The sequence below is a fragment of the Microtus pennsylvanicus genome, chromosome 3, assembly GCF_037038515.1.
Source record: "Microtus pennsylvanicus isolate mMicPen1 chromosome 3, mMicPen1.hap1, whole genome shotgun sequence".
NCBI lineage: Eukaryota > Metazoa > Chordata > Mammalia > Rodentia > Cricetidae > Microtus > Microtus pennsylvanicus.
Genome location: NC_134581.1, coordinates 114,970,546 through 114,996,605, shown reverse-complemented (window position 1 = coordinate 114,996,605; position 26,060 = coordinate 114,970,546). Strand labels below are relative to the sequence as shown.

The 26,060-nt window shown below is 40.6% G+C and overlaps 1 protein-coding gene across 1 annotated transcript in view; it reads right to left on the bottom strand.

Moving 5' to 3' along the window:
- Positions 1 to 12,233: 12,233 nt before the first annotated feature.
- Positions 12,234 to 26,060, bottom strand: part of Cpne3 (copine 3) — a 59,224-nt gene continuing 45,397 nt past the window's right edge. The window contains exons 13-16 of the mRNA XM_075966902.1: positions 21,029 to 21,080; positions 19,595 to 19,728; positions 18,386 to 18,622; positions 12,234 to 16,560 (exon numbers count right to left, since the gene is read on the bottom strand). Of these exons, the coding sequence (XP_075823017.1) occupies positions 16,450 to 16,560; positions 18,386 to 18,622; positions 19,595 to 19,728; positions 21,029 to 21,080 (534 nt within the window). The 3' untranslated portion in view covers positions 12,234 to 16,449. The remainder of the gene's footprint in view (positions 16,561 to 18,385; positions 18,623 to 19,594; positions 19,729 to 21,028; positions 21,081 to 26,060) is intronic.

The window sequence follows — 26,060 nt, the reverse complement described above, 5'->3', positions numbered from 1 at the left end:
GTGTTTGATTATCTTTAGATGTAATATAACCCATTCCCAAAGAGATGGTAGCCAGGATTGTAGCTTAACTTAATGAGGGAAACTAACCTCACTGGGACCCTTGAAAACTCCAGGCAAATCCTCAGCTTCATTTCCAATACTTATCTGAGAATGGTTTTATTCACCGACCATCCCTAGTTTCTACTCTCATCAGCTTTGAATAATTTCTATTTCTTTTAAATGTCTGTAGTAGATATTTTTTCTCTTCTTCCTAATATGTTTTCTTGTTTCACTTTGATAAATTTGATTTCAATGTTAGTGTGATTTATTGTCATTTCTGCCTACACTTTTATGCTAGGTAATTTTTGGCACAGCACTGTTAATATTGGCCAACTATCCAACATAGACTCATCTTACATCTTAAGTATAGTGGGAGGCATGAAGTTCTTAAATAAAATGGGTCATAAGTAAAGTGGTTTCTACTTCAACAAGGATCATGAGTCACTAAGTCGAGCAGCTGATAGTGAAATGATCCGATGTCTTGGAACCCTCTGAATGAGAACTCTGATTTTCACCCAAGGCGAATATCTGTTAGCAAGATTACCAAAACTATATAGAGATAAAAGGCTAAATCAAAACCCAAGTTTCTTCACTCAGTGCTTAGAGCCTCACCCCAGTGAATCCCTTTGGAGCCTAACTCACCTGACCAACGGTGCACTTCTCAATCCTCCCACTTCAAGAAAGACAACTTGAGGCAAAAAGAATTAAAAATGAACAGAATAGTGGGGTTCTCCCCTATCTATCCAGAATAAGACCACTTGCAGATGATAGGACAAAAATATAAGTTCACCCTTTCTTGTTGAAAAAGAAATCTCACCCCCTCATAGAGGCACAACCCTTTTTCTAAGAACTTTCCTGCTGCTGCTCTTACTGTGGACTTTAGAAGAATCTTACATGGACTCTATATTCTTTTACTCACCTGTGTCACTAGCCTTGCACATGCTACTTTACATGGCAAAGCCCGCTGGCAGCATCACACTGTGGCAAAATTAGATTGCAGCAACATGCTGGAAAAAGTGGGTCCCTTTCCAAATGAATTTCAATGTTTGTCCACATGCTAACTTAAAGGCCAGCACTCTTAAGTTCTCTGGCCCAACTGATGGGGAATGGAGTCAAACTGTCTCCAGTTTGATACAAAGCTACTGTAACACTTTCCAGACTCTTCCTTAAGCACTAGTTTCATTCAGAGGGTACTGGATTGGAATTTCTGGTTGTTTTAAACTTAGCACTAAGTGTAAGAAGATTAGGAGGGCATACAATGCACATTAGATTGACTGTTCCTCACAATTTTCGGGACCTACATGTACAACTATTTACAAAACCTTCAGATTAATAAAGTGCACCTCAGGAGGTTGTCCTCGGACCTCAGTTAGACACCAAAGTTGCATGCTAAGAAAGGGCCAAAGTTACCAGGCTAGTATTGAAAGTCATAATATACACAAATTTTTATTCTAATGATTGCCATTAGTATGTAATGTTGAGTTCTATGTAATATGACTGTTTCCAAGTTCCAGAAGATGGCTATTGTAATAGAACTCTGCAAAAAATTTTAACAAATTAAATTTGCTCAAAACTGTAAAACATGAATGCATTTAGCATGCTTTATGAAGATAAATATATTTTTAAAAGGTATCGTTTGATCAAGTTGCCAGTTAAGTTTTATAAATGTCTGGTTGGTATTTTAAATAGTAGTTAATATTATGAACAAAAGGTTCTGAAAAGAATCTGTGCCTGTAGTGGCATTTCAAATGTATTTTGGTAAATAAAGACTGCCTGAAGATCAGAGAGTAAAAGAGTCCTACTATTCAGTTTTATAGACAAGGTTATTGTAACACAAATCTTTAATCCCAGTAGCCACAATATCATGCACCTTTAATCCCAATGGTGCATGACTTTAATTCCAGCCCTAGAGAGGAATATAAGATGGGGGAGACAGTTCTCAGACATCAGTCTCCTTCTGAGATTCCAGGAGGCAGGATCGCCATTTCAGACTGAGGTTGAGGTAAGAGCCAGTGGCTGATTTACTTTTCAGATCTTCAGGTTGAACCCCAATTTCTTTCATTCCCAATGTATTTATTATGCTTCCAAACATGACCACATACACTCTTTATAACTGCCTTTCAAAACATGATGGTTCTACTTCAAGGGAGTATCTTCTGAACTTTCAGAAAAGGCTACACAATACAACACTCTGTTTATGTGGTACTCCATGAAGTTGTGCAACTGCTATATCAACTAAAACAGTTTTTTGTTTATTTGTGCACTTCAATGCTTAAAATAAAAGGAAAGCCACAATGGTATTATTGTTCTTTTTTGCTTTTCTCAGATAAGATAACTGACTAATAAAATGCAATTGAGTGAATAGGAGCTTTGAAATAAACATGAAATTCCCTGTCCAATTCTAGGAATTTTTTCAAAGTTGAACACAGTAATCACACAGTAGTTGGTTACAGACCTGCCACTGTTGCCCAGTCAGTTGTTGGTGTAACATGGAAAATTCACAACTGAGTAATATTGGTGACAGGAATTCTACCATAGCAGCCTGCTTAGTACTTTCAGACACTATGAGAGGTAGCTATCAGGGAAGAAGCTTCAATGTCAGTTTTTCTATGTCCTAAAACCAGAACATACAGTGTTTTGAAATAGGGTCTTACCATTTAGTTCTTTCGGGAAAGCAGCCACAGTGGCAATTGCCTGAAAGTTCTTTGGGCTTGAAGGGACTACTGACCAAAACTCATTGGTGATATCCCATCCTGGCACTAGGACTTTCATCTAAAAAGGCCATAAAAAAAGTGCATCAAGAGAAAGAACCCTGTATAGTATCACAGGTCCAAGTCATACCCCTTAGCTGCTCAAATCTACACAAGGATCAAACACCTTGCCTTGGGATGCAGCCACCAAAATCTGTGCAAGGAATTTAGATTTTAAGAACCCATGGGCCTCAGTTATATAATGAGATGGACTGGCAAACCATCTAGTTCACTACAAAAAATTGATTGTAGCAACTGAATCTGGGGCCACCAGGTTTAGCATTTCTAAGACCACACCATAAATCCCACACTCTTATCTTAGCCAAGAGTCAAAATCTAGATATCTGAAGTTTCTCAAATATAATTTTTGCTTTCCTCCTCTACCAGTAACCTATGTGCCTATCTTTTCTGAACCTGAATAGTCTAAGCTCATTAATCATTTGTCTAATAAACAAGGAGTCTGCTGACTCACTGGTTTGTTGATGATGTATAAAAATTTGATAGTCTTTCCCCACTCACACTCAGATCTGACCGAAGTATAATGCAGAATGGGCTAGTTGACTAAAATTTCTAATAATAAGATTTACAGAGAAAAAGAAAGCAATGATGCATTTAAAAGAAGCAAATGAATGTTTTTTTATTGATTTTTTTTAAGTTTTAGACTTCTTACTTTATGTGTGCACCAGAGTATATGTATCTACACTATGAACATGAAGATGTCCATGGAAGCCAGGAGAGTATGTCAAATTCCCTGAAATCCAAATTACAGACTGGCAGGATAGGAGTGAACCCAGGTCTTCTACAAGAACATCAGCTGTTCTTGATTACTTAGCCATCTCTCCAGTCTCTATACTTTTTTCTTTTACTTAGGATACAAATGTCTATTTCAATAAGCACTTTTCTTTGATTTACAAAAGTTATTTCCATGTTCTTTGCTCACACTTGTAACAAATAATTATCTTCGATATTATGTTCATCCAGAGCCCTTAAAAATCTAGCACAACCTAAAACTGTTCTCTAGCTTTTACCAATGCTTATCTCAAGACTGAGCATGAAGCTCATAAGTAGAGTGTTTAGCATGAGTTAGGCCCTGTGTTGATGGAGGCTGTTCGTTTGTTTCCTGGCCACCCAGACCCCAAACAATCACGCAGACACTATATTGACTGCAATACTGTTTGGCCAATAGATTAAGTGTATTTCTAGCTAGCTCCTACATCTTAAATTAGCCCATTTCTATTATTTTCTATTTTACCACAAGGCTTGAGGTTAATCAATAAAGTTCCACTGGCTATATGGCTTTTCCCTGACTCCTCCTTTCTCTCTATATTTCTGTTTGGATTTCCCACCTGGCTTTATTCTACTAAGCCACTGGCCAAAACAGCTTCTGTAATAACCAATGGTAATAAAATATATTCATAGCATACAGAGGGGAATCCCACCTCAGCCCTGGGTTCTTTCCCCCAGAACATCATAGAAATCCTTACTCTACCTTATGTTGCCAGGTCTTTAATTACTTTGGATGATTCATCTATTCTATTTGGGATTAACTTAAAAAATTCTTCCTCCAGTGAATTGACTGGGGTTAACTGAAATAGGGCCATATCTGATAAGAGAACTTCTTTTCCTAATCCAAGAAAAAATTTCATTCATTCATCAAAAAGTTAGCCTGGACTTGGTAGAAATTCAGGGCAACAACGACACAAAGAAAGTAGAAATGAGAACAGTTTGAGCCCTACACTCAGAGCTGGTATATCAATCCCTCTGCCACATTCTAGGGTGATAAATCACCACTGTAGTTCAAAAAACCAGCCTAGATCTAACAAGTTGAAAAACAGTAATGGGAGGACTCAAGAGCCACACTGTAAACAGTTATATCTTCCTTAGGATTGTGAGCAGTTTTTTATTTCTATTATTCTGGTACAGTGGTCATAAAATATAGGAATCCCAACTTAATTAATAGTTTGGGGTACAGATATGCCTGTGCCACATTTGAGACTGGTCTACTTTTGTAGGCTTATTTTCTTTTTTGCTTTCAACATCTTTTATTATACAGTAAATTGGTACCAAACAGCACCATCCCAACATACAAAGAAGTCCTTTAGCAAGCAAGTAACTCCATTGCATGTCCTCCAATGTCTCCTAATGTTAGGTGATACCTTTTTCTTTGATTTAACAAATATTGCTAGAAATTTTCAAACTGTCAGGTAATATGTTCATAGATTAGAATATATATAATCAGTGTTGGGAAACAAGGGCCGCACGGACTGGTGGCTCCAGTAAAGTGTGTTTAGGACAATGCCTCGGATACACAAAAATGAGATTACCAAAGATTAGAGGCAAGAATGGCTTAGAGGCTTGCCTAGAACTCATAAAGATCAGTCTGCCTCTGCCCCCCAGCCCTGGGATGAAACACCCGGCCCTGTTTACTATCTTAAGAGAAATAGCCAGGTGGTGGTGGTGGTGGTGGTGCAGGCCTTTAATCCCGGAACTTGGGAGGCACAGACAGGTGGATCTCTTTAAGTTTAAGGCGAGTCTAGTAAAAAAGAGCTAGTTTCAGGACAGGCCCCAAAGCTATTCAGAGAAACTATTTCAAAAAACATGCATACTATAGTGTGTGTATGCATGTATGTATGTATGTATGTAAAATCCCTGAGTTCTAGGCCAGCCTGGTTCTCGGACAGAGTTAGTTCCAGGACAACCAGAAACCCTTGTCTCGAAAAAACAAATAGACAATGAACAGTGTCATAATAAACCAAAAAGTGATGTTTTGAATGAATAATTAAAGAACCGAGGAGGCCATGTAAGTTCAAAAATTAGTAAACAAAATTAGTGTCACTGCTAAACTAAATTTACTCTCTGGGTCACAGTGAGTAAATACTAATGTATCCATGATAAATGATTAGAATCAAGAAATAAAAATCATCTAGAAAACATGAAAAAAAATGGCTTAGAGGGTCAGGAAGATTTCCAAGAAATGTTGCCCTCGAACGTACTTAGAAAGATAAGTGTTTTCCAAGAAACAGAGGAAAGCCCTTTTCAGACCAAGGGTGCTGTCACACGAATAGCTGTGGGGCAATTCCCTTTGCAAAGCTGTTGGATGCTGTGAGCTTTCAAAAGCGGAAAGAGGAGATTGTGGAATTGTAGGCTTATTTATGAAATTCAATTTTAATTTTTTTTCTGTATTTTTGTTTGCAACCTTATACACAGACCGTTTTTGAAAAATAAGGAGACCCTTCTTCTAACAGAGAGAACTTTGTATTAGAAATTACTTTATAGCATACTTCACAAAAATTATGTTAAATGGGCTCAATGCCCTAAGATCTAAAGAGGAGTAATGTAATCTCTGCTCTATAGTCTGGAGACAATTTATGACTTAATATTGATATTACATAGTCCCAAACTAATATGCAATAGATTGATTCATTTTGGTCACATGTTTGATAAAAAAATTGCTGCACAGAATTCCAATAAGGAGATCCTGCACTTTCTGTAATTTGAGCATGTTCTGTATCAGCAATAATTCTGTTGTCTTCCTAGGATAATTCATTGTAAATCTTCAGCAGCTATTATCACCACTCCACTTTGTAATTTATTATATCTAATCAAATCAAACACATGTGAAATTCATGTTTTAAGCACCTTACCTATAACAATGTAGTAAAATTTGATGTTTCCCCTATGAAATTTTATAAGTGGCTATGTTTTTCAAACTATAACTTTTGTGACTAGAATGTATGGTACAAAGGTCAAGCAAATGAGCATCATTAAGCAATACAACCTGACATTTCTAGACAATAATTCCCTTGGATGAAGTGTTACGCCCAGATCATGGAGTTCCCTCGCAACCTACCTAGGAGACCAAGTCCTGTATGTAAAAACAAAGAGCCTTTATGTAGTAAAGAGGGCCGCTTGTTGGTTCCCAGCTGCTCAGCCCTGAAATAATCACACAGAAACTATATTAATTAAATCACTGCTTGAACCATCGGCTCTAGTTTCTTATTGGCTAACTCTTACATCTTAATTTAACCCATCTCCATTAATCTGTGCATCACCACAAGGTTGTGGTCTAACAGCAAAGTTTCAGCACATCTGTCTCCAGCAGTGGCTCCATGGCTTCTCTCTGACTCTGCCCTTCTTTCTCCCAGCATTCAGCCTACCTTTCCCCGCCCAAGTTCTGCCCTGCTATAGGTTCAAAACAGTTTCATTCATCAATGGTAATCACAGCACACAGAGGGAAATCCCACATTGTAGTAATAGGAGCGGCGGCGGCAGCTGCGTCCCCAACACCCCAGCCGCCTGCTCGGCTAGCTTATGCCCCGAAATAATTACACAGACACTGTATTCTTTTAATCACTGCTTGGCCCTTAGCTCTAGCCCTTACTGGCTAATTCTGATATCCCAATCAACCCATCTCTTAACAATCTGTGAGCACCGGTCTTACGGGGAAGATTCTAGTTCAGAGCTTCATCGCGTGTGTCTGCCCAGGAGCCGGGAGCATGGCGTCTCTCCTGAGGCGTCTGCTCCCGAGAGGAGAGCTGTCGGGTCTGAGCTCACTTCCTCTTCCTCCCAGCGTTCTGTTCTGTTTACTCCTCCCACCTATCTCCTAACCAATGAGAGCCAAGCAGTTTCTTTTTATTTAACCAATGACCTTCCTCCATCATTCATCACCACATCATTTTATACAAGTTTGCAAACTCAGACTCTCCATGTGTTCAACATATTGAAGTGATTGGAGAGCCCTGAGCTCAGTTGGGGTTAAATTTTTAGAGTAGCAAAGGTAGGGGTGGAGAACTTCTAAGATTCAGGATCCCTGACTGGCTGACATTTGTCTAGGGGTGTACTGGTGAAAAGTGATGGGTGTGTGCTGGCAGGTGATCCTATCTACAATGGTTGGATGTTAGGAATTTTCTATGGACAGTCTGTTCCTGGGTGGTGCAGGCTTATAGCTTTTCCCGGAACTTGGTGAGGCCCACTATGGCAGCTGTGTAGCCTGGACCCCATGTGTTGCCAGAGGAAATGGAGAAATGCCTGAGAGATTACAGCTCCTCTCAGTCCCTTCTCACCTTCAGTCAACTCTGCTCATTGTGAATGACTGTGCTACACATTACTTGGTTGGAAATAGTAGGAATGTAGAACTGAGTACATGGTGTCTTGTAAGGGTTATTAACCAGACTGGCAATTTAGTTTCTCACATCATTCATGAATACATTAACCTTGTGGCTTCTTCCAGAATCAAATACTACTTAACAGGGAATTCAGATTCTTTCTCATATCCTCATTTAATGAAATACAGAATGAGATCCTGTAATCCTGTATTCTGAGTTGTGAAAGAGTATGGTAGACTTCAAGGGCAAAGGTACTTGTTTTTGACTTCAAACATGAAGATTAAGGAATGATAAAAGTAGCTCATTCTAAAAGGACTTTTCTTTTTTTTTTTTAAATGTTTATTATGTATACAATATTCTGTCTGTATGTATGTCTACAGGCCAGAAGAGGGCACCAGACCTCATTACAGATGGTTGTGAGCCACCATGTGGTTGCTGGGAATCGAACTCAGGACCTTTGGAAGAGCAGGCAATGCTCTTAACCTCTGAGCCATCTCTCCAGCCCTAAAAGGATTTTGCAAATAAAGAAATAGATTTCTTGGGTTCAAATAGTGATCAAGCTTGTTGTGCTATGACTTGTTTTGGCTTTTCCCACAAAAAGGAACAAATCATAGATTTAAGCAAAAAACGGGACTATATGAAAGACCTAATACAGTTTTTAAATGTCACATTTTTAAGAGTATTTAGTTATAAAACAATGACTGTTGCAGCACACACTCATCTCTTATCCTAGCAATAGCGAATCTATTTGACTTTGGTGCTAGGAACTCTCTGGAAGCCTTTCTTGTTGTAACTATACTACACCACCCAATGTAAACTTCCAACCTGAGATGAAATGTCAAACATCCATGCAGCTCTCCTACACCTTCCCATTGCCTTCAGTGTCCCTATACTAAGAATTTGATACCTTGTGCAGAGAAAGAGTTTTTTTTTCTATCAGGGAAGGTTATCCTCTTCTACCAAAGGCATAGCTTCAGGAGGGATATGCATGGAATGGTGAGGGGGGGAATGGGATATTTGCCTATCCAGTAATCATTGGGGTGACAGGTGTCACAGTCAGATAACCTTCATATTAGGCTCCTTGTACTGAATAAAAAAGATGTTCATATTTTAAGTTGTGAGAGTTTCTGAAAACAATTAACTCCTATCATTGTTTATGCTTTCACAAATCATCTCCATTTTCATATTAGATCCTAAGCTTTGAAGATAATTATATTTATTACTTTAAAAATGCTTTTCTTAATGGCCAGTAGCAAGTGACTCAGTAACTACCTATGCAAGAAGAAAATGAATACGTTTTATAGGATGGTGAAATAAGAAATCCCCCCCCACACACACACACACACATACATACACATACATGCTTGGTCTTCAGTTGGTGAAGAATTAGGAGGTACGGTCTTGTTGGAGGTGTGTCATTGGGGTCTGGATTTTGAGTTTCAAAAGTCCATGCCATTTTTTGCTCTCTCTCTCTTGCGCTCTCTCTCTCTCTCTCTCTCTCTCTCTCTCTCTCTCTCTCTCTCTCTCTCTCTCTCTCTCTCTGCCTTATGTCTGTGGATCAGGATGTAGGCTGCCAGCTACTACCCAGTGCCATGCCAGACTTCCTGCTTCCATCACAGACTCTAACCTTCTGGAACCATGAGCCTTAATATTTGCTTAAATAGATTTCCGTGATCATGATGTCTCTTAACAGATATAGAAAAGTAACTAAGACAGGTGTGGTGATTGAAGAAAACAGAATATTTCCTATCCATTCTTCCTGAGAGCTCCTCAGGGCTCCCTAAGTCTTAGCATGAGGACCAGAGCTGTTCCTAACCCTGGTGCCTTGTGAGTCTGCTAATAAATCAAAGATTCAACTCTCCTAGCTCAAGCTGTACAAAGTCAAAATTCAGCTTGAAATGTCTTACCCATCATTTCTTCAGGAGACAAAATAGCTAAGCAAGTCTCCAGGGTAATTTGTAAACTCTTGTGATTTTTCTGGGGAATTTGGCAAAACATAGTGATGATTAGTGACAAGTGACAAGTGTGATGATCTTGTCATTCACAAGACTGGCAGATCTAGAGATCTGTGTAATTACCAGGACTGTGCCAGCCTCTGAACCACTGAAGACTGATGAAATGGGCCCAACTCATGATCTGGTTACAGAAGCAGACTTGTAGCCAGACAGAGTCTGGAACCAGCTGAGTCACACCAGATGATACAGCCAACTCCCTGGCTTGAGAGGCACTGTGGCCAGAATTGAGTTTGGTAACAGCATTCTCTGAGACCCTTGAGCTTATGTTAAGGAGGAAAATGCAAAGCCCTTTAAGTCTTTGAAAATTCCAAGTACATCTCACCTGAAACCTATTCAACATTATCCTTCCCCTAAGACTGAGTGCTGCTGTGGCCCAGAAAGCCCCTCAGGATGAAACCTCACCAGTGGTCTGTCTTAGTTGGGGTTTCTATTGCTGTGAAGAGACACAGGACCACGGCAACTCTAGGAAAACATTTAACTGGGGTGGCTCACTGACATTTCAGAGATTCAGTCCATTATCATCATAGTGGAACATGGCAGCATGAAGGCAGACATAGTACTGGAGAAATAGCTGAGAGTCCTACATCTTGCGGCCAATGGTTAGTGGCCTGAGTGTCACACAGAATGTGAGCATAGGACTTCGGGCTGATGAGGGAGGGGGACTTGATCGGGGGAGGGGGAGGGAAATGGGAGGCGGGGGCGGGGAGGAGGCAGAAATCTTTAATTAATTAATTAATTTTAAAAAATGTGAGCATAGGAGACCTCAAAGCCCACACCCACACTGACACACTTCCTCCAACAAGGCCACACCTGTTTCAATAAGACCACTGTTCCTAGCAGTGCCATTCCCTATGAGTTTATGGGGTCAACTTCATTCAAAACCAACACATTTCACTCCACGGCCTCATAACTTATAACAATATCATGATGTAAAATGTATTTAGTCCAACTTCAAAATTCCCCACAGTCTAATATTAGAGTCTCTACAATGTTTAAAAGTCCCTTCTAAGAATCATGCAGTCTCTTAACTTACCATTCCAAAATGTAGAGAAGGGAGCATAGTGACGAAATGCTGAACCAAAGTAAGACTGGAAACCAGACGGGCTAACTCCAAACTCCATCTCCATATCTGATATCAAAATGCTTTTCAGAACTCCAACTTCTTTCACTTTTGGTGACTGCAGCACACTTCTTTTTCCTGGACTGGTTCCACTCCGTTAGCAATTTTCTTCAGCGGATATGCCATGGCTCTGGTGTCTTGGGGTCTCTAAGGCAATCCAGGCTTCACCTTCACAACTTCACATAATGACCTCTAGACCTCCGTTCAAGAAAACATTTAGTTGGGGTGGCTTACAGTTTCAGAGGTTTAGTCCATATAGTGGTTTGAAAGGAAATGGCCTCCAAGGGAGTGGCACTATTAGGAGGTTTGATTTTATTTTACACTCTCAGAGTAATCATAGTATTGCCTGCAGATCAAGAAGCAGCACTCTCAGCTCCTTTCCCCATACCCTGTCTGCCTGCATGCTGCCAAGCCCCACCATGGTAATGAACTAAAACTCTGAAACTGTAAGATACTCCAGTGAAATGTTTTCCATTATAATAGCTGCTGTAGTCATGGTCCCTTCACAGCAACAGAAACCCTAAGGTAGCTTCATATCTGATGTTTAACCTTTATCAGTTACCATTCAGTTCTCAGCCTATTCAGTTATCAATGCTTCTATCACAGGCACAGGTCAGTCACCGCAGATGTGGGTTCCCGAGGCAAAGGATAAGCTCTTCCTCTCACGTATTCTCTGCCCTTCTACTACGCTGTGAAACAGCAGAGGCTCCCTTTAGATGCCTGAATCATGCTCTTGAACTTTTGCACCTGGGTTATTTATAAATTACTCAGTCTATGTAGTTTTTAATGGCACTCAAAATTAAACTAATTTTCTATTTATTTCTAATTTTTCTATTATTTTTCTTGTGTATGGTACACGAGTGTGTGAGTGTGTGCAGGATGCACAGGCCAGAGGACACTGAGTGTTCCCTTCTGCTCTCTGTCTTATTCCATCAAGTAAGGCCTCTCACTGAACATGGACCTTGCCAGTTCTCAGCTAGGCTAATAGCCAACAACTCCCAGAAATCCTTTATCTGTTCCCTCCAGTGCTAAGGTTAGGTCCGCATGCCTATGCATGGCTTATTATAGGGGGTCTAGGGATCTGAACTCAGATCCTCAAACTTATGTACCAAGTGGCCTTATCCACTGAGCCATATCCCCCAATTCCATTTTCTATTATTTTGGTAAGATGTAGAGAAATAAAAATGACAACAACACAGCCCTGTTACATCAAGAAGTAACTTTATCCAAAGGGTATTCACACAGAAGATACATGTGACATGAATTCATGTACGGTAAGTTATGCACATACTGTGACATCCACAGCAACACAACTGCTCACAATTTTCACCCAGCCGCTAACTTACCTTACATCACCTTCATGAAAAACAGACTAGAGAGCATTCTTGAAGATGGCTTTCTAGGAAACACACGAAAGGGGCAAAGCAAGTCAAAATGCAGCACAGGCAGCAAGGAGGCCCCGAATCTACTTTGGAAAAGTTGTCTGAAGTGAACCCTTGGAAATTCCTCAGAAGACTTAAAATTTTAATGACCTTTAAAAAAAATTGATGAGGTGACTAGACCAGTGGGAACACTATTTCTGAAGATATGTACGTGAGAAATCATGATCGTATACATACGTGTTACAAAAAAACGAAAGTCAATTTGGAGATTTTCATTTTAAAAATGAATGGCATTTGTTCACATAGTGGCACAACAGGGAAAATAAATATTTGATTACAAAAACATTAAATAGCATGAAATGAATTTGAGTGCTGAAACTAAGAGTTTTATAAGAGATAATTTAGATGTGGTAAATGCTTTTATTTCACACTGTAGTAACGTATGGATTACTTTAACTCTTATAATCACAACTCTTATAAACAACAAATCTATAAAACCCCAATCATGATGAGTCATTTAAAGAAAAAGTATTTTAAAAGGAAACAATTCTGGCAAGCCAGAATATAAAACTGCTAAGAACCAAACGGCAGGAAGATGGCTGCCAGATGCCCAATGCAAACATGAAGGACTGCGGTTCTGAGCACCCTCTGGGGCTTAGCAAGCTCAGTGAGCCCTGCTTCAGAGTCAGAGAAGCCCCTCTGTTACTGTATAACATACACTGAGAATCTGTAAGCCATTTATGTGCTTGTTCCCTCTGTATGCAAAAGAAAGTCCTAAAAACCACAGTGATGTCTTTCCAAGCACAGAGAACTGAGATGTGTAAAACAATAATGGTTTCAAAATAAAGAAAAGAAAGGAAATCAGTCTTCGCCTTCTCTATTGAATCATGCTGTGGAGCCCAGGGTCATGGCCCCATAAGCAGTCATGTAGACTGAAAACCTGACAACAGTAAAAGGTTTCTAATGTCTAATACACAATGGCCAAAAATTAATTCAAAACCAAATGTGTAATGAATCTGAGGTGTTTCTGGGCTTCCCCCTATATCACTCAACTTCACTGCAGCCTTGGTTCTGAGACACACCTGATGCACTTCCTGTCATGCCATGCAACAACAATAAACCCTGTCTGAATACCTCAGCTCGACACAGGTTACTTCATGTATTATGAGTTACAGTCATTTCAATGTACAAACTAAGCTTCCTGAAGCATAAATGCTTCGTTATAGAAAACAAAGACTTCAATACCCCCTGCTATTCTGAATCAAGTCAGTAATTAAGTCAGAATCTCTAGACTTGTATTGTGTTAGAAAGTTTGATTTTAAAAATTGTAGGCTTCAACTTCATTGAAAAATTTTAAATATGTTTTGGCTTTGGATAGGGACAGAACTTCTAACATCTTAAACAGCCCTAAACATATTTATGACATTTTGTACTATGTATTTAAGTGAAAGCATTGACAATTAGAAAAACAAAATATCAACCAAGTCTGAAGCACATCAAAGATGCTTAGTTGAGATCCAATTCTTATGTAAAAAAAAAAAAAAAAAGGATATCCACCTTATGAGTAGGCAAATATGTCTTCCTCTTTAATATGTGGTAAAATTGTAAATCTAACAAAAATTGTGCTAAATAAAGATGTTTCTGTGCTCTGTGTGTATGTGTGCAGGTGCACATTGAGGACAGAGGAAGACATCAGGTCCCCTGAAACTGGAGTCACAGCCAACTGTGAGCTGATGTAGGCTCTTGGAACCAAATTCAGGTCTTTTGCAAGAGCAATATATGCTCTGAACCCTGAGCCATCTGTCCAGATCCCTAAAATAAATTTTATTTGATTTACTTGCAATGTTTGATTTGTATTACCTATTTTAAATGCTTATAAAACTGGGGTTGCATAAACATGTCTTGAATGAAAGGATGCAAAGTAAAAATAAATTTAAGAAGCCCTGTTATAAAGGTGCACTGCCTCAGGTTAACAGCACAGAAGAAGATGGCAGGCACCCAGGTGAGAAGGAGACAACCTTCACTGGGCTATGCAAACAAGACAAGTAGATCTGCTCTGAGCCAGATCTCAGCAGTAAGTGCTTTCTGAGAAGCCTGCAGAGAACGAAGACACAGGCAGCAGTAGAGGAACTCAGTAACACTGACTAGTGTTAGACATCCACTTAAGAATATCTGACGAGCCGGGCGGTGGTGGCGCACGCCTTTAATCCCAGCACTTGGGAGGCAGAGGTAGGCGGATCTCTGTGAGTTCGAGACCAGCCTGGTCTACAAGAGCTAGTTCCAGGACAGGCTCCAAAACCAAAGAGAAACCCTGTCTCGAAAAACCAAAGAAAAAGAAAAAAGAAAAAAAAAGAATATCTGACGAATACACAATTCTAAATGTTAAATTGTTAGTGATGATTGGCCACTGCATAGACAGGCAAAAGTATTTGGCATCCAGATTTCAGACAAGTGTTACAGAATCTATTCCAAAAATGTGGTGCTCAGGAAGTAGTACATTTCAAAGGGTAAATTTGAAGTAATTCTATTCTTCAAAACAAGCAGACTAAGTCCACACTATCTAAATGTAGCAGTTGAAAAAGTTTCAAAAAAGCTGAAAAATTATTTGTGTGTGTTGTTTTTTTTTTCTTTTAAATGTATCAGGTTGTATGCTTAACAGAATACATTCTAGACTTAGGAAATAGTACATTATTGAAATGAAAAATGGAATTTTGATTAATAAATAACTGGAACTATATGTTTAAAGAAAACAAAAATATCATTTTTAAAAGGCAAAAATTTCTAAATAAATCTATAAAAATCAATGTGCAGGTGCATAGCAAGAAAAGAATAAAAATGATCTCTAACAATTATGCCATTAGATAGAAAAATTGGATGATTTCTCAATTATTTACTTTTCTTTGTTACTTTGAAACATACTCTGTGTATCTGGCTGACCTGGAACTTACTACGTATGCGGGTTGTCTTCTGATGACCCTCCAGCTTCTACCTCTCAAGTACTAGGATGAAGTGTCATCATGCCAAGTCTACAATAGTTAATTTTTATCTTAAATGTTTGGTCCTCTCAGCTTTAATGGACAAAGCAATCCAAATCACTTCGCAAACTTACACTAATCTAAGTTATATCAATTCTGGGATGACCTATCATTTGTACTTCAACAGAAGCTCAAGTGTCTTGTTTACTCAGTAAAAGAAAGGCCAAATCTGGCCATATTGTGAGCAATAGTTCACAATGAAGAGATTTCAAAAGGCAAAACTGTCTTGTCTACAAGAATTTTCCCCCTGGTTGATTGTACATTTTAAAAACTGACAGGCCAGGCAGTGGTGGTGCACACCTTTAATCCCAGCACTTGGGAGGCAGAGCAGGTAGATCTCAGTTCAATGCCAGCCTGGTCTACAGAGTTTCAGGACTGGCTTCAAAGCTACACAAAGAAACCCTGCCTTGGAAACAAACAAACAAACACAAAACAATACAAAACAAAAAACTGAGTAAGTCCCTTGCTTTTTATGAAGACCTAAGTGAAGATAGTTTTGTATAATGCATAATGCATCATTGCAGCATGAAGAGGGGCAAAATACAGAGTAACAGATACAAATTCAGCACTATTTGTCTTAAGGAGCTCTCTCAGTCACGAGTACAGAGTATGTTTACTATAAACAGTATAGCAACCTGCAAACCACATCATCTTGTAATTCCTCATTTGCTCTGACTACATTTTAAAATGGAATTTTCATTATAGACAGTAGACAACAAACCAACAAATTCCCACTTTTCCCACATTAAATACAATTCCAAATAGCACTCTTAGAATTTCTATAAATCACTAACAATCACTGAATTTACTAAGCAGAGATAGACTTGCTCTTGTCCTCTTCAAAAAGTATAAAATGTATGCTTTAAACAGATAAAATACATACAAAAAGTTGGGTTTCTATCGGGAACACTGTGGGTGAAAAGCACATAAGGTAGATAAATCATTCTGCATAAGAGATGGCATTGCTCCACACAGCTTAGGAATCCTGGAGGTGTCCTGGCTCCTACTTCACAGCGGGGTTTTTGGGAGGAAGGAGTTTGTATGTGTTGAAGTAGCCCACCACCTGCTGGGGAATCTCTGCCAAGACACACTGAGCAAGTGCTTCTTTAGGAGCCTTGAGGAAAAACAGTCACAGTTACTATTACCAAATCGAGATTTGCTGGCTTGCACAGTTGTCTCTGTAGCTCAAGCTGGCCTTGAACTCACTAGGTAGTCAGGTATGACCCGCAACTCTCTCTATCCTTCTCACTCTACCTACCAAGTGCTGAAATTGCAGGCATACATAACCATTTTTGTTGATATTCTGGCTGTTTGATAAAAGACTAGAGATAACTCAGCAGTCATTAAAAAGTAGTAATTCCCAGCCTCTAGGTTTGTGCCTTAGGAACAGTCCACATAATATAGGAAAAGTAATTCATGGTATTTATAATTGCCATCATTATCAGTGCCAAGTTCTTGGGTGCCAGCCATTTCATATTTAATAAGTCTGCTGTTGTTATGCCTCTTACTTTTTGAGGTAGGGTCTTACTATGTAGCCTAACGTGGCTTGGAAAACACTGTGTAGACCAGGCTGGCCTTGAACTTGAGATGGCCTGCTTCAGCCTTCTGAGTGACCTTGATATATTTCCTGCCTCTGTTTGCTGAGTGCTGACACTATAGGTGTGTGCTTAGATGCACAGCCTATTTTTTGTAATATATCCTTAGCTTTTCCTTTTTAAGAAAGCCACATTAAAAGGTTGTTCTAGAGCTGGGCAGTGGTGGCACAGGCCTTTAATTCCAGCACTCAGGAGGCAGAGGCAGACAAATCTCTGTGAGTTCGAGGCCAGCCTGGTCTACAAGAGCTAGTTCCAGGACAGGCTCCAAAGCTACAGAAAATCTTTCTCTTGGAAAACCAAACCAAAGCAAACAAAAACCACACTGCTCTACTTGTGCCTACAGACTTTATGTTAGTCACACAAAGAGTTTATTATTCTCATGACTACTAAATGCAACCCCCATTTTAATTACCTATTAGCTTGAGTAATAGCATAAACTGATTTTAAAAGGTGTTCTAAGTATTAGTCACCATTCTAAAATGAGCATGTAAAAATCTAATGCACAATGGTATATGAAACACAGTCTGTGACTACAGGAGTGACGTAAACAGAATGATTCTAAATGCTTCTTTTCCCAAACAACCCCTTCATGGAAGGCCTTCATATCAGCATTTGTAAAAGCACCAGATATTGTTTGTAAAGTCTGTTCATAAGTATCCCATGCTATGGATATACCATAGTTTTCTTCATCATTTACCTGTTGAAGGATATCTGGGTTGTTTCCAGCTTTTATCTATTATGAATAAGGCTACTAAAACATTCACATATGGGTTTTTGTTTTTTAAATATGTGGATATAAGACTGTACTTTATGTAGCATTATACATTAAATCCTTCCATGTTCTTCTCAAAATGGTCAGCCTGATCTACACTGAGAAGGCAGAGTCACAAGATGCCATGTAGCTGCTGAACGAGACAGATGCTGGACCTTACAAGTGCCTCGTGCTGATACACAGATTAATAGAAATGGGATAATTTAAGATGTAAGAGTTAGTTAATAAGAAGCCTGAGCTAATAGCCAAGCAGCGTTGTAATTAATATATAGTTTCTGTGTGATTATTTGGGTCTGGGCAGCTGGGAAATGAACAAGCAGTCTCTGAGCCAAAGGAAATTTTTCCTTCTGCAAGGTGTCTTTGCCAGACAATTTTTCACAGCCATGAGGAAAGTGATGACTACAAAGTAACAAAAAAAATCTTAAAATGTTTATAACAATATTATTTGAAGTTTATCATTCTGTTATTATTATATCAAAAGCACAAAGGATAAAAAAAATGCCCAACCAAATCGAACCTCTCACATGCAAAAGCAAAGGCAACCTGTTTAAGCCAGAAAGAATGGTACTCACATTCTGGAACTGTCTGAAAGGCACGAACTGAACAATATCTCTTATGGCCACCTCTCCTGATGGGGAACGGAGACTCCCCCCATCACCATCCAGAAACTCCATGGCACTAAAGTCGGCTCCCCCAACTCCCACGATGATGATAGACATGGGCAGCTTGGAAGCGTTGACGATAGCGTGTCTAGTTTCATCAATGTCTGTGATCACACCATCCGTGATGATCAAGAGCACAAAGTATTGCTGCCAGAAAGGAAAACATGTTCCCTGAGCAGGTGAAGGTCACACAGTGAAGGACTGACCTAGGGTAGTGAGTCAGCTGCTTCACTCAGGTCATTGCCAGTGTGTTTCTGGGCTATCAACTGCATAACAGAGCCTGAAATTCTCTGATGACAAGGACCAACTCTAGATTCATTAGAAGTGCAACACATCACAGAATAGGTTGAAAAAAAATACACAGAAGACCTCTAAATGTCAAAGACAAACCTTTCAAGTAAGCAGAATAAACACTCATTAAACATGTCAAAGACTGGAACAAGGGAGCAATGAGAACTCCACTCTCAACAGATCCCAAACTGCCAAAGACGGGTTATCTGCCCAGCTAAAACACACGCTTTAAAAAAATTTTGGTTTTTTTGATGAAACTTTCCAGAGTAGTAAACTGTCACATAAAGATATAGGGCAGGAATAAGATTTATGATAGTAACTTATAGTATGGGAGTGTTCTCTCTGACCCAGGCACTGTTTGCATTTTACATGAATTATCTTGTTTAACTTTTCAACACCTACACAATGGGGCTCCCTACAATCTCTGCCCCTAATTTTAAATAAACTACAGCTGGAGAGATTTGATAACGAACATCTGACTGGTAATGGTCAGCCAATTCAAGTCTTTGCATTACAGTAAGTGATGCAATACCAACAACTGATGTACTCAAAGGCCTTCACATGAAGTGTTTTTCTAAAAGTTAATAGCCCCCCTTTTTTTGTAGAATCTAGTAAATTACTTCCGAAGCCAGAGAAAAGACTAAAAAATGTAAGCATTATTTTGTTTTATTGATCATTAATAGCAACAGATACCTCTCCCAAACCAATGCTAATTATATCATTACTCCTTACTCTTGACTTATTATCCTGACAAATTCAATAAACAGTATGGCAACCAGGAAGAAGTACCAACCACACCCTTCCTGTTTCTGAGCCTAGAGCACTTACAGATGCTGTCTGCTGCTGTGTGGCTGCAGCTGCAAACCTGGCCACATGATTTATAATCGGAGAAAAATTAGTTGGTCCATAGAGTTTTATCTGAGGAAGACAGGTCCGATAAGCTTCTATAATGCCTTGGATCCCTAGATCAAAGAAAGTAGTATTAAAAATCCTCAAATATAATTTGTTAACCCACAGTACTGGGAAGCACAACTATATACAAATTAGCAAAGTTCTATAAAAATATAAGGTTATAAGGCTAACTAATTCTAATTAACTAAGTGATACAAGTAAGGGTCAGGCTTGGTATAGTAGATGGCATTAGTTTAATATTCACATAGGCTATTTTCTGCATTTTCTGTAGAAACTGTAAAATTTAAGAGTTTCAAGAAACTCCTTTTGGTCATATTGAATTTAGAAGCAAGTAGCCTTGAGCAACCTGTGAGAACAATTCACACTGAGATGTGATTTTACAGTGATAAACTGATAGTCTAACAGTAGTAACAATAATATTAACCACAGCTGGCAACATCACTAACTGCAAAGGAATACACCGTAAAAAGCAACAATAGCTGTGGTGATTTAAATAAGAATGGCCCCCATAGGTCAGAGATGAATGCTTGGTCACCAGGGAGTGGCATTATCTGAAGCAATTAGGTGTGGCCTTGTAGGAGGAAGTGCATCACTGGGGTGGGGTTTGAGGTTTCAGAAGCCCATGGTAATTTCAGAGTCTCTCTCTTCTCAATGTCTTCTTGCAGGCCACCATGCTCCCCACCTTGAAGATAATGAACTAAACTCTGAAACTCTCTTTCTTTTGTAAAAGTTGCCATGGTCGTGGTGCCTCTTCACAGCAACAGAACACTGACAACAACAGAAGTATTTTCTCCATTTGTATTATTATGTTTGCTTTGTATCATGAAGGTTTTTAGCAATTTACTCTCTTCACAAAGCCTTAAATTACTCACCTAAAACTGAATTATACTTAAATACTTCCTTCCATTAAAGCAATAAGTGAAATGTTATTTCTAGGCAACTAAGCTAATGATGTCTTTAGAAAAATAGAATTTAACTTTGGTGTCTTAAAGCCTTACTTTTTCTATGTTGCGTATCTTTGATCTACAACCAAATTGGTTGTTTTTTTCAGACTATGAACTTAAAGTGAAAACGTTATTTGCTTGATGAGCAGACCAAGGATGGGTTCACACTATTTATAGAGCATAAAACTTCTAAAAGGAGTTGTCAGATGACATAGGTATATTTAGTATATTCTAAAAATAACTCCAATTTCAGATAAGCACCAACGTGAGGTGATTTTCTACCAAACAAAGTAGAAATGTGTCACAACCTGAAATTTAGAGATGAAATATGAGTAGCTCTAACCTGCAAGGAAAAGATAAGAATGAATGAGGTGGTCTTCCTGTTTGGCTTTTTGGCTTTACTTACCATTACAATAGGGGTTTGATGGGTTAAAGTTCATTGGAAATTCATGCGACACCTGTCAAAAGAAAAAAAGTCTGGTAGTCCAGAATAAAGTTTTAAAAGGAGATTGCCTGCCAGCTCAATCCTTTCCAGGCCTGAGTCAGTGGAGGACACAGATGGCTCCACCCCCAGACTTCTTGGTCTGGAGGGCACAATCAGCCAAGAGCCTACCCAATGCCTCTGGCACCTGACAGTCTGGCCCCATCATACCAAGCACTGCCCAAGGTTTCTAGGCCCAGGTATGCAAGAGAAAAGCAACAGCTCCACACCATGCCTTGCAGCTGAGGCAGGCAGGACTCAACCATGAGCCACCTGTGACCCAACCAACGGCAATAATGCCAGCGTGGTTGGGCACCACCATGGTAAGCAAGTACAGGGTGGAGGAGGGAAAGAGAGCACTCACTAGAGAAGAGAGAGAGGCAAAACCGTTCATGGGCTGTGGAGAGTGAAAGACCCTACAGACCCCCTCCTCAAAACCCGCAGCTAGCATGCTCCCGGGGGAACGTCCTGTTTGTTTTAAACAAATCTCCGGATCAGCAGCCAGCCTGCTCCCGTAAGAACATCCCAGGTGCCTGAGAGAGCAGGAGATAGAGATAGGAAGACTGCAAGGCAAGATGTCAATAAGATAGGATGTCAACAAAGCAGGTTAGCTATAAGATAGGAACAGGATGACTGTTGCCAGGCATCCATGCTGAGAGAGGAAACCTTTCATGCCCCCCGCCGCATTCCGATAACCACGCTTTTGCTTCTGAAAACTTGCTTCTTGCTGACACCCATGCTGAGAGGGGAAACCATTCATGCCCCCGCCTCATTCCGGTCGATCGATAACCACGCTTTTGCTTCTGTAAACTTGCTTTTTGCTCTTCCCTATAAAAAGCCCGCCCTCCAGTTGGCAGGTGCGCAAGTCCTCCGAAAGACTTGTTGCCCGCAGGTACCTGTGTTTACTCAATAAACCTCTTGCTAATTGCATCCTGTGGCCTGGTCTCGGAGTGTCCTGGTTCTGGGGTCTTCATCAGAGAGGAAAGGTCCTCTCTGAGGGTCTTTCATTTGGTGCATTGGCCGGGAATTGAAGACCTTCACCCAGGAGCTACCGACCCACCACCGGGAGGTAAGCTGGCCAGCACCCATTCGTTAGTCTGTGTCTGTGTCATTTGTGTTCTTTGTTAAGCTCTGTACGCTCAGATCTGAGTGCTCTGAATCTGGCGAGGTAGAAAGGAACTGACGAGTTCGGACTTTCCCTCGCAGCCTTTTGGAAGACGTTCCAGGGGCGTCTGGAGCCTTCGGGGCTCAACCCGTGTCGGAAAGATACGTGGATCTGGTTGGAGAAGGGAGGTCTGGACTCCCATTGTCTCCGTCTGAAATTCTGCTTTCGGCATTACGCCGAATCCGCGCCGGCGCATCTGTATTGTCTGTGTATTTTTGTGCTTAATATGTTCTTTGTTTTGTATATCTGTTTGTACTCGAGTCTAAATCTGGTACCATGGGGCAGTAAATAACCACCTCTTTGACCCCAACTCTATGAAAATCCAAAAGGAATGCTGACAGTTTGCCCCTCCTTTACTTCTCTAGGCTGTGCCTTGCTGAGGCTGTGCTGCTGAACTGCCCTGCTTGCTATTGCAAGGGGGGAGGGAGCAGGGCTGTGATCTCCTGCGGCACAGCCTGGAGCCAGGCCTAGGCGGGCAACCAGCCTCTGAGCAAACTTCTCAGCAGGACGCAGGGCAGGGCATGGCAGCAACCCTGGCCCAAGTCAGAGAAGGGGGCAGCTGTGGGCACCCCCTGAAATCCCTGTGCTGAGAGTGACGTCCTCTCTTGCTGACCTGAAGTCCACCAGCACCGCAGGGGAGGACTGGGGGAGGAGGGCTGCCTTAGACAGTCCAAGGTGTTCCCTCCCCCCACAGCCAGTGCAAAGGTCTTCACAGCTGCTACTGGCAGTGTGAGGGCTAAAGAGGAACTGAGTTGAGGCTTCCAGACGGTGGACCAATCCTGACCTCACAAGTTCCCTGGAGGGAATTCCTCCTGGGGCCTCTGGAATCCCATTCAGAGCAAAGCTGCTAGATTGCTGTGAGTACTGAGGTGGGGTGTGGGAAGCTTGTGCTATACAACTAGGAGCTCACTATGGACAGAGCTGAGACTGAAGCCAGGTCCTGGGAGGATCCCCAGTGGGGTTCCCTGTGGAGAAGGCTTGTTTTCCCTGGAAAATAAGGTGCTAGAGACTGAATGGCAGCCCCCATCTGCAAATGCCATGTAAAACCTTGTGCCAAAGATCTGTGGCCCTTGCCCAGGGGAAATAGCTGGTGCTAACGCCAGGGTCACAGAACTAAGGCCTCCTTGTGGAGACACATGCCAGCCAGTTGGGTCCAAGCTGGTGCTAATTCCTCCCCACAGGACCCAGTAAGCCTGGGAACCTACAGTAGGCTATTTCTCTGGGGTCGGATACCCTATTAAAAAGCAAAGGTCCCCTAAAGAACCTGGACCTTTCCATTTTGGCAGTAGGCCAAGAGATTGCAAGTAAATATCCCTGTGCAGGAGTGGCAGGTAATGGAGTAAGCTGACATTAAAAGGGCCTACCAGCCCTGATAACATCTGTCTTCTGGGGATGCTCTATACCAGTCATCATGTGCTGCATCCAGGTAAAAGCCTCTGGTTTAAAAATTGGGAAAATTAAATTAAGTCACTTTAAAATAATATGCTTATAAAAAAAACTACAGATTGTTGGTTTCTATATTTCTTACTATGCAGTGTGTCCAGAGGAAAATAAATTCCCAGCTCTGTTTAGATGGATGCAGGACTACACTGTCTTCAAGAACTATTGCTGTAAAAGCCCTGGCACAGGGCCGGGGCCCTATGAACAGCCCAGCTGAGCTTCTAAGCCAGCCCATGTTTAGATCTGAATTTAACACTTGTCTGCTCACAATGCTTGTGATAAGGTGGGGGCCCCGAGTTGCCCCACAAGGCAAAGACCTGCTAAAGCCTCTCACCCCACTACGATGGCAAAGGGGGTGTTACTGAATGATGAGGTTGAGTTAAAATGGCCCTTTTGACTCTTTATAATGTTTATGGCTATTTAAAAAAAAACATGGCAAAGATCCTCATTTATTATTAATATAAAAAAGGTGCATTTTGGGTTGTTTTCAGATTCTGTCAATGATAATATAAAGGATGTCGCTAAGTTTTTAAGGTAATATGTTATCTAATTCTGAAAATCCACCATGCTAATGTTCAAAGTAGCTGTAAGCATAAATTGTCAAATGATATTTTTAATCTTGGTCAGTTTTACAGGAATAAGATAAAATCTCAGAATTGTTTAATTTGCATTTCCCTGATGATTAAGGATGTTATATTTAAGCAAATTTTAAATATCTTTCAGTCATTTCAAGTTCATTTGTTGAGAATTTACAGTTTTGGTCTGTGACATAATTGTACTGAAATATTTGTTTTTATGAGGATTAAGTTCCTAAGTTCCTTATATGTCTCATGATACCTCCCCATTCTACAGGTTGATATTACATTCCGTTGATTATATCCTTTGCTATACAAAAAGCGTCTCAGTTTTAAAAATCTTATTTATTGATTGTTTCTCTCAATGTCTATGCCACTGAGGCTGTGTTTGAAAATGAATTTTAAACTTTTTTTCCTTCTATAAAAAGTTCAATATTGTTGGTTTTATGTTAAGGTCTTTAATTTGTTTGGATTTCAGTTTTGTGCATAGATATAAATATGGATCTAGCTTCATTCTTCTACATAATAATGTCTAATTAATTCTTAAAGGGAGAAACTGACAGTCAAAATGCTGGGCTCATGGCAAATCTCAGGGGGGGGCTGCAAGGCACCCCACTAATTCGGCCAAGGTAAGAGAGGTTCTCCAGGGACCAGTTAAAATCTATGCTCCTTAAATGATTAATAAAAGTTTACAGGCATTTTACCCAACCTCTGAAGATCAGCAGACAGCAGTAGCCATGGCCTACATAGGACAGGCAACATCAGATATAAGAAAAAGTTACAGCAAGTAGATAGGTCACAAGATTATACCTAGTAAAATTTGGAGAGACCAAAAAAAAAAAATGTTAAACGAAGGACAGAGAAAGGGAAGCGAAAGAGAGAGAGGCGGGAAGCAAAAGAAAGATAGGACTCAGACAGATTAGGAGCCTGGGCAACAGAAGATCAAAGACAAATGAAGAGGGACACTGGAACTGAGTAAAAAGTACAAACTGGACACCTTACGAACTAGAAATTTGGGAAAAAGACAAATAAATGACTCGTTCCTCCCTGGTCACTTCTGAATGTATGACCAAAGCCTTTTGTTGACCAAACGAGGGACTTTTGCTTTCGCTGCTGTTTTCAGTTCTGCAGGAGACGCAGGCTGCTTGTCTGCCTCTGCCTCTACCACGCCCTCCTCACCAGGATGACCACCTCTCCCTGCCATCACCGCTGAAGAAATCCTCACCTCCTAGCAACTGCCTTGGTGCTGTGCTTGCTCTAAAGCCTGCATGAGCCCTGACTGCTCACTCTACAGTCTTGCTCCCCTCACCCATGTCAGACCGCGATACAGCAGTCACCATGCTACCACAGGTGCCCTCCTGTGCCAGACTACTGCTCCTGTGCTGGGCTGACGTCGATGGACTAAGGATCCTACCAGCATCTGCATAAAGGACAGGCGAATGGCAAAATGGCAGGCTAAGCTGTGCCAGGCAGAGCCGAAAATGAGGGCGAAGCTTGCCAGGGGCACAAGGCTGGCAGTCCGAGCTAAGCAGGTACACAAGACTGAAGGTAAGTGGAAGGCGGGGGCAACATTGGTGGACAGGAAGCAAATGATCTGGGCCAGTAACCTCCCTTCAGGGATGGCGGCCTGACCAGAACGCTGAACTTGTGGCTTTGATACAAGCTCTACAGATGGCAGAGGGAACGTCTATACTAACAGCAGGTATGCTTTAAAGCAATATACAGACAAAAAGGACTGTTGACATCTGCTGAAATTTTGAGCCTCCAGGAGGCCACA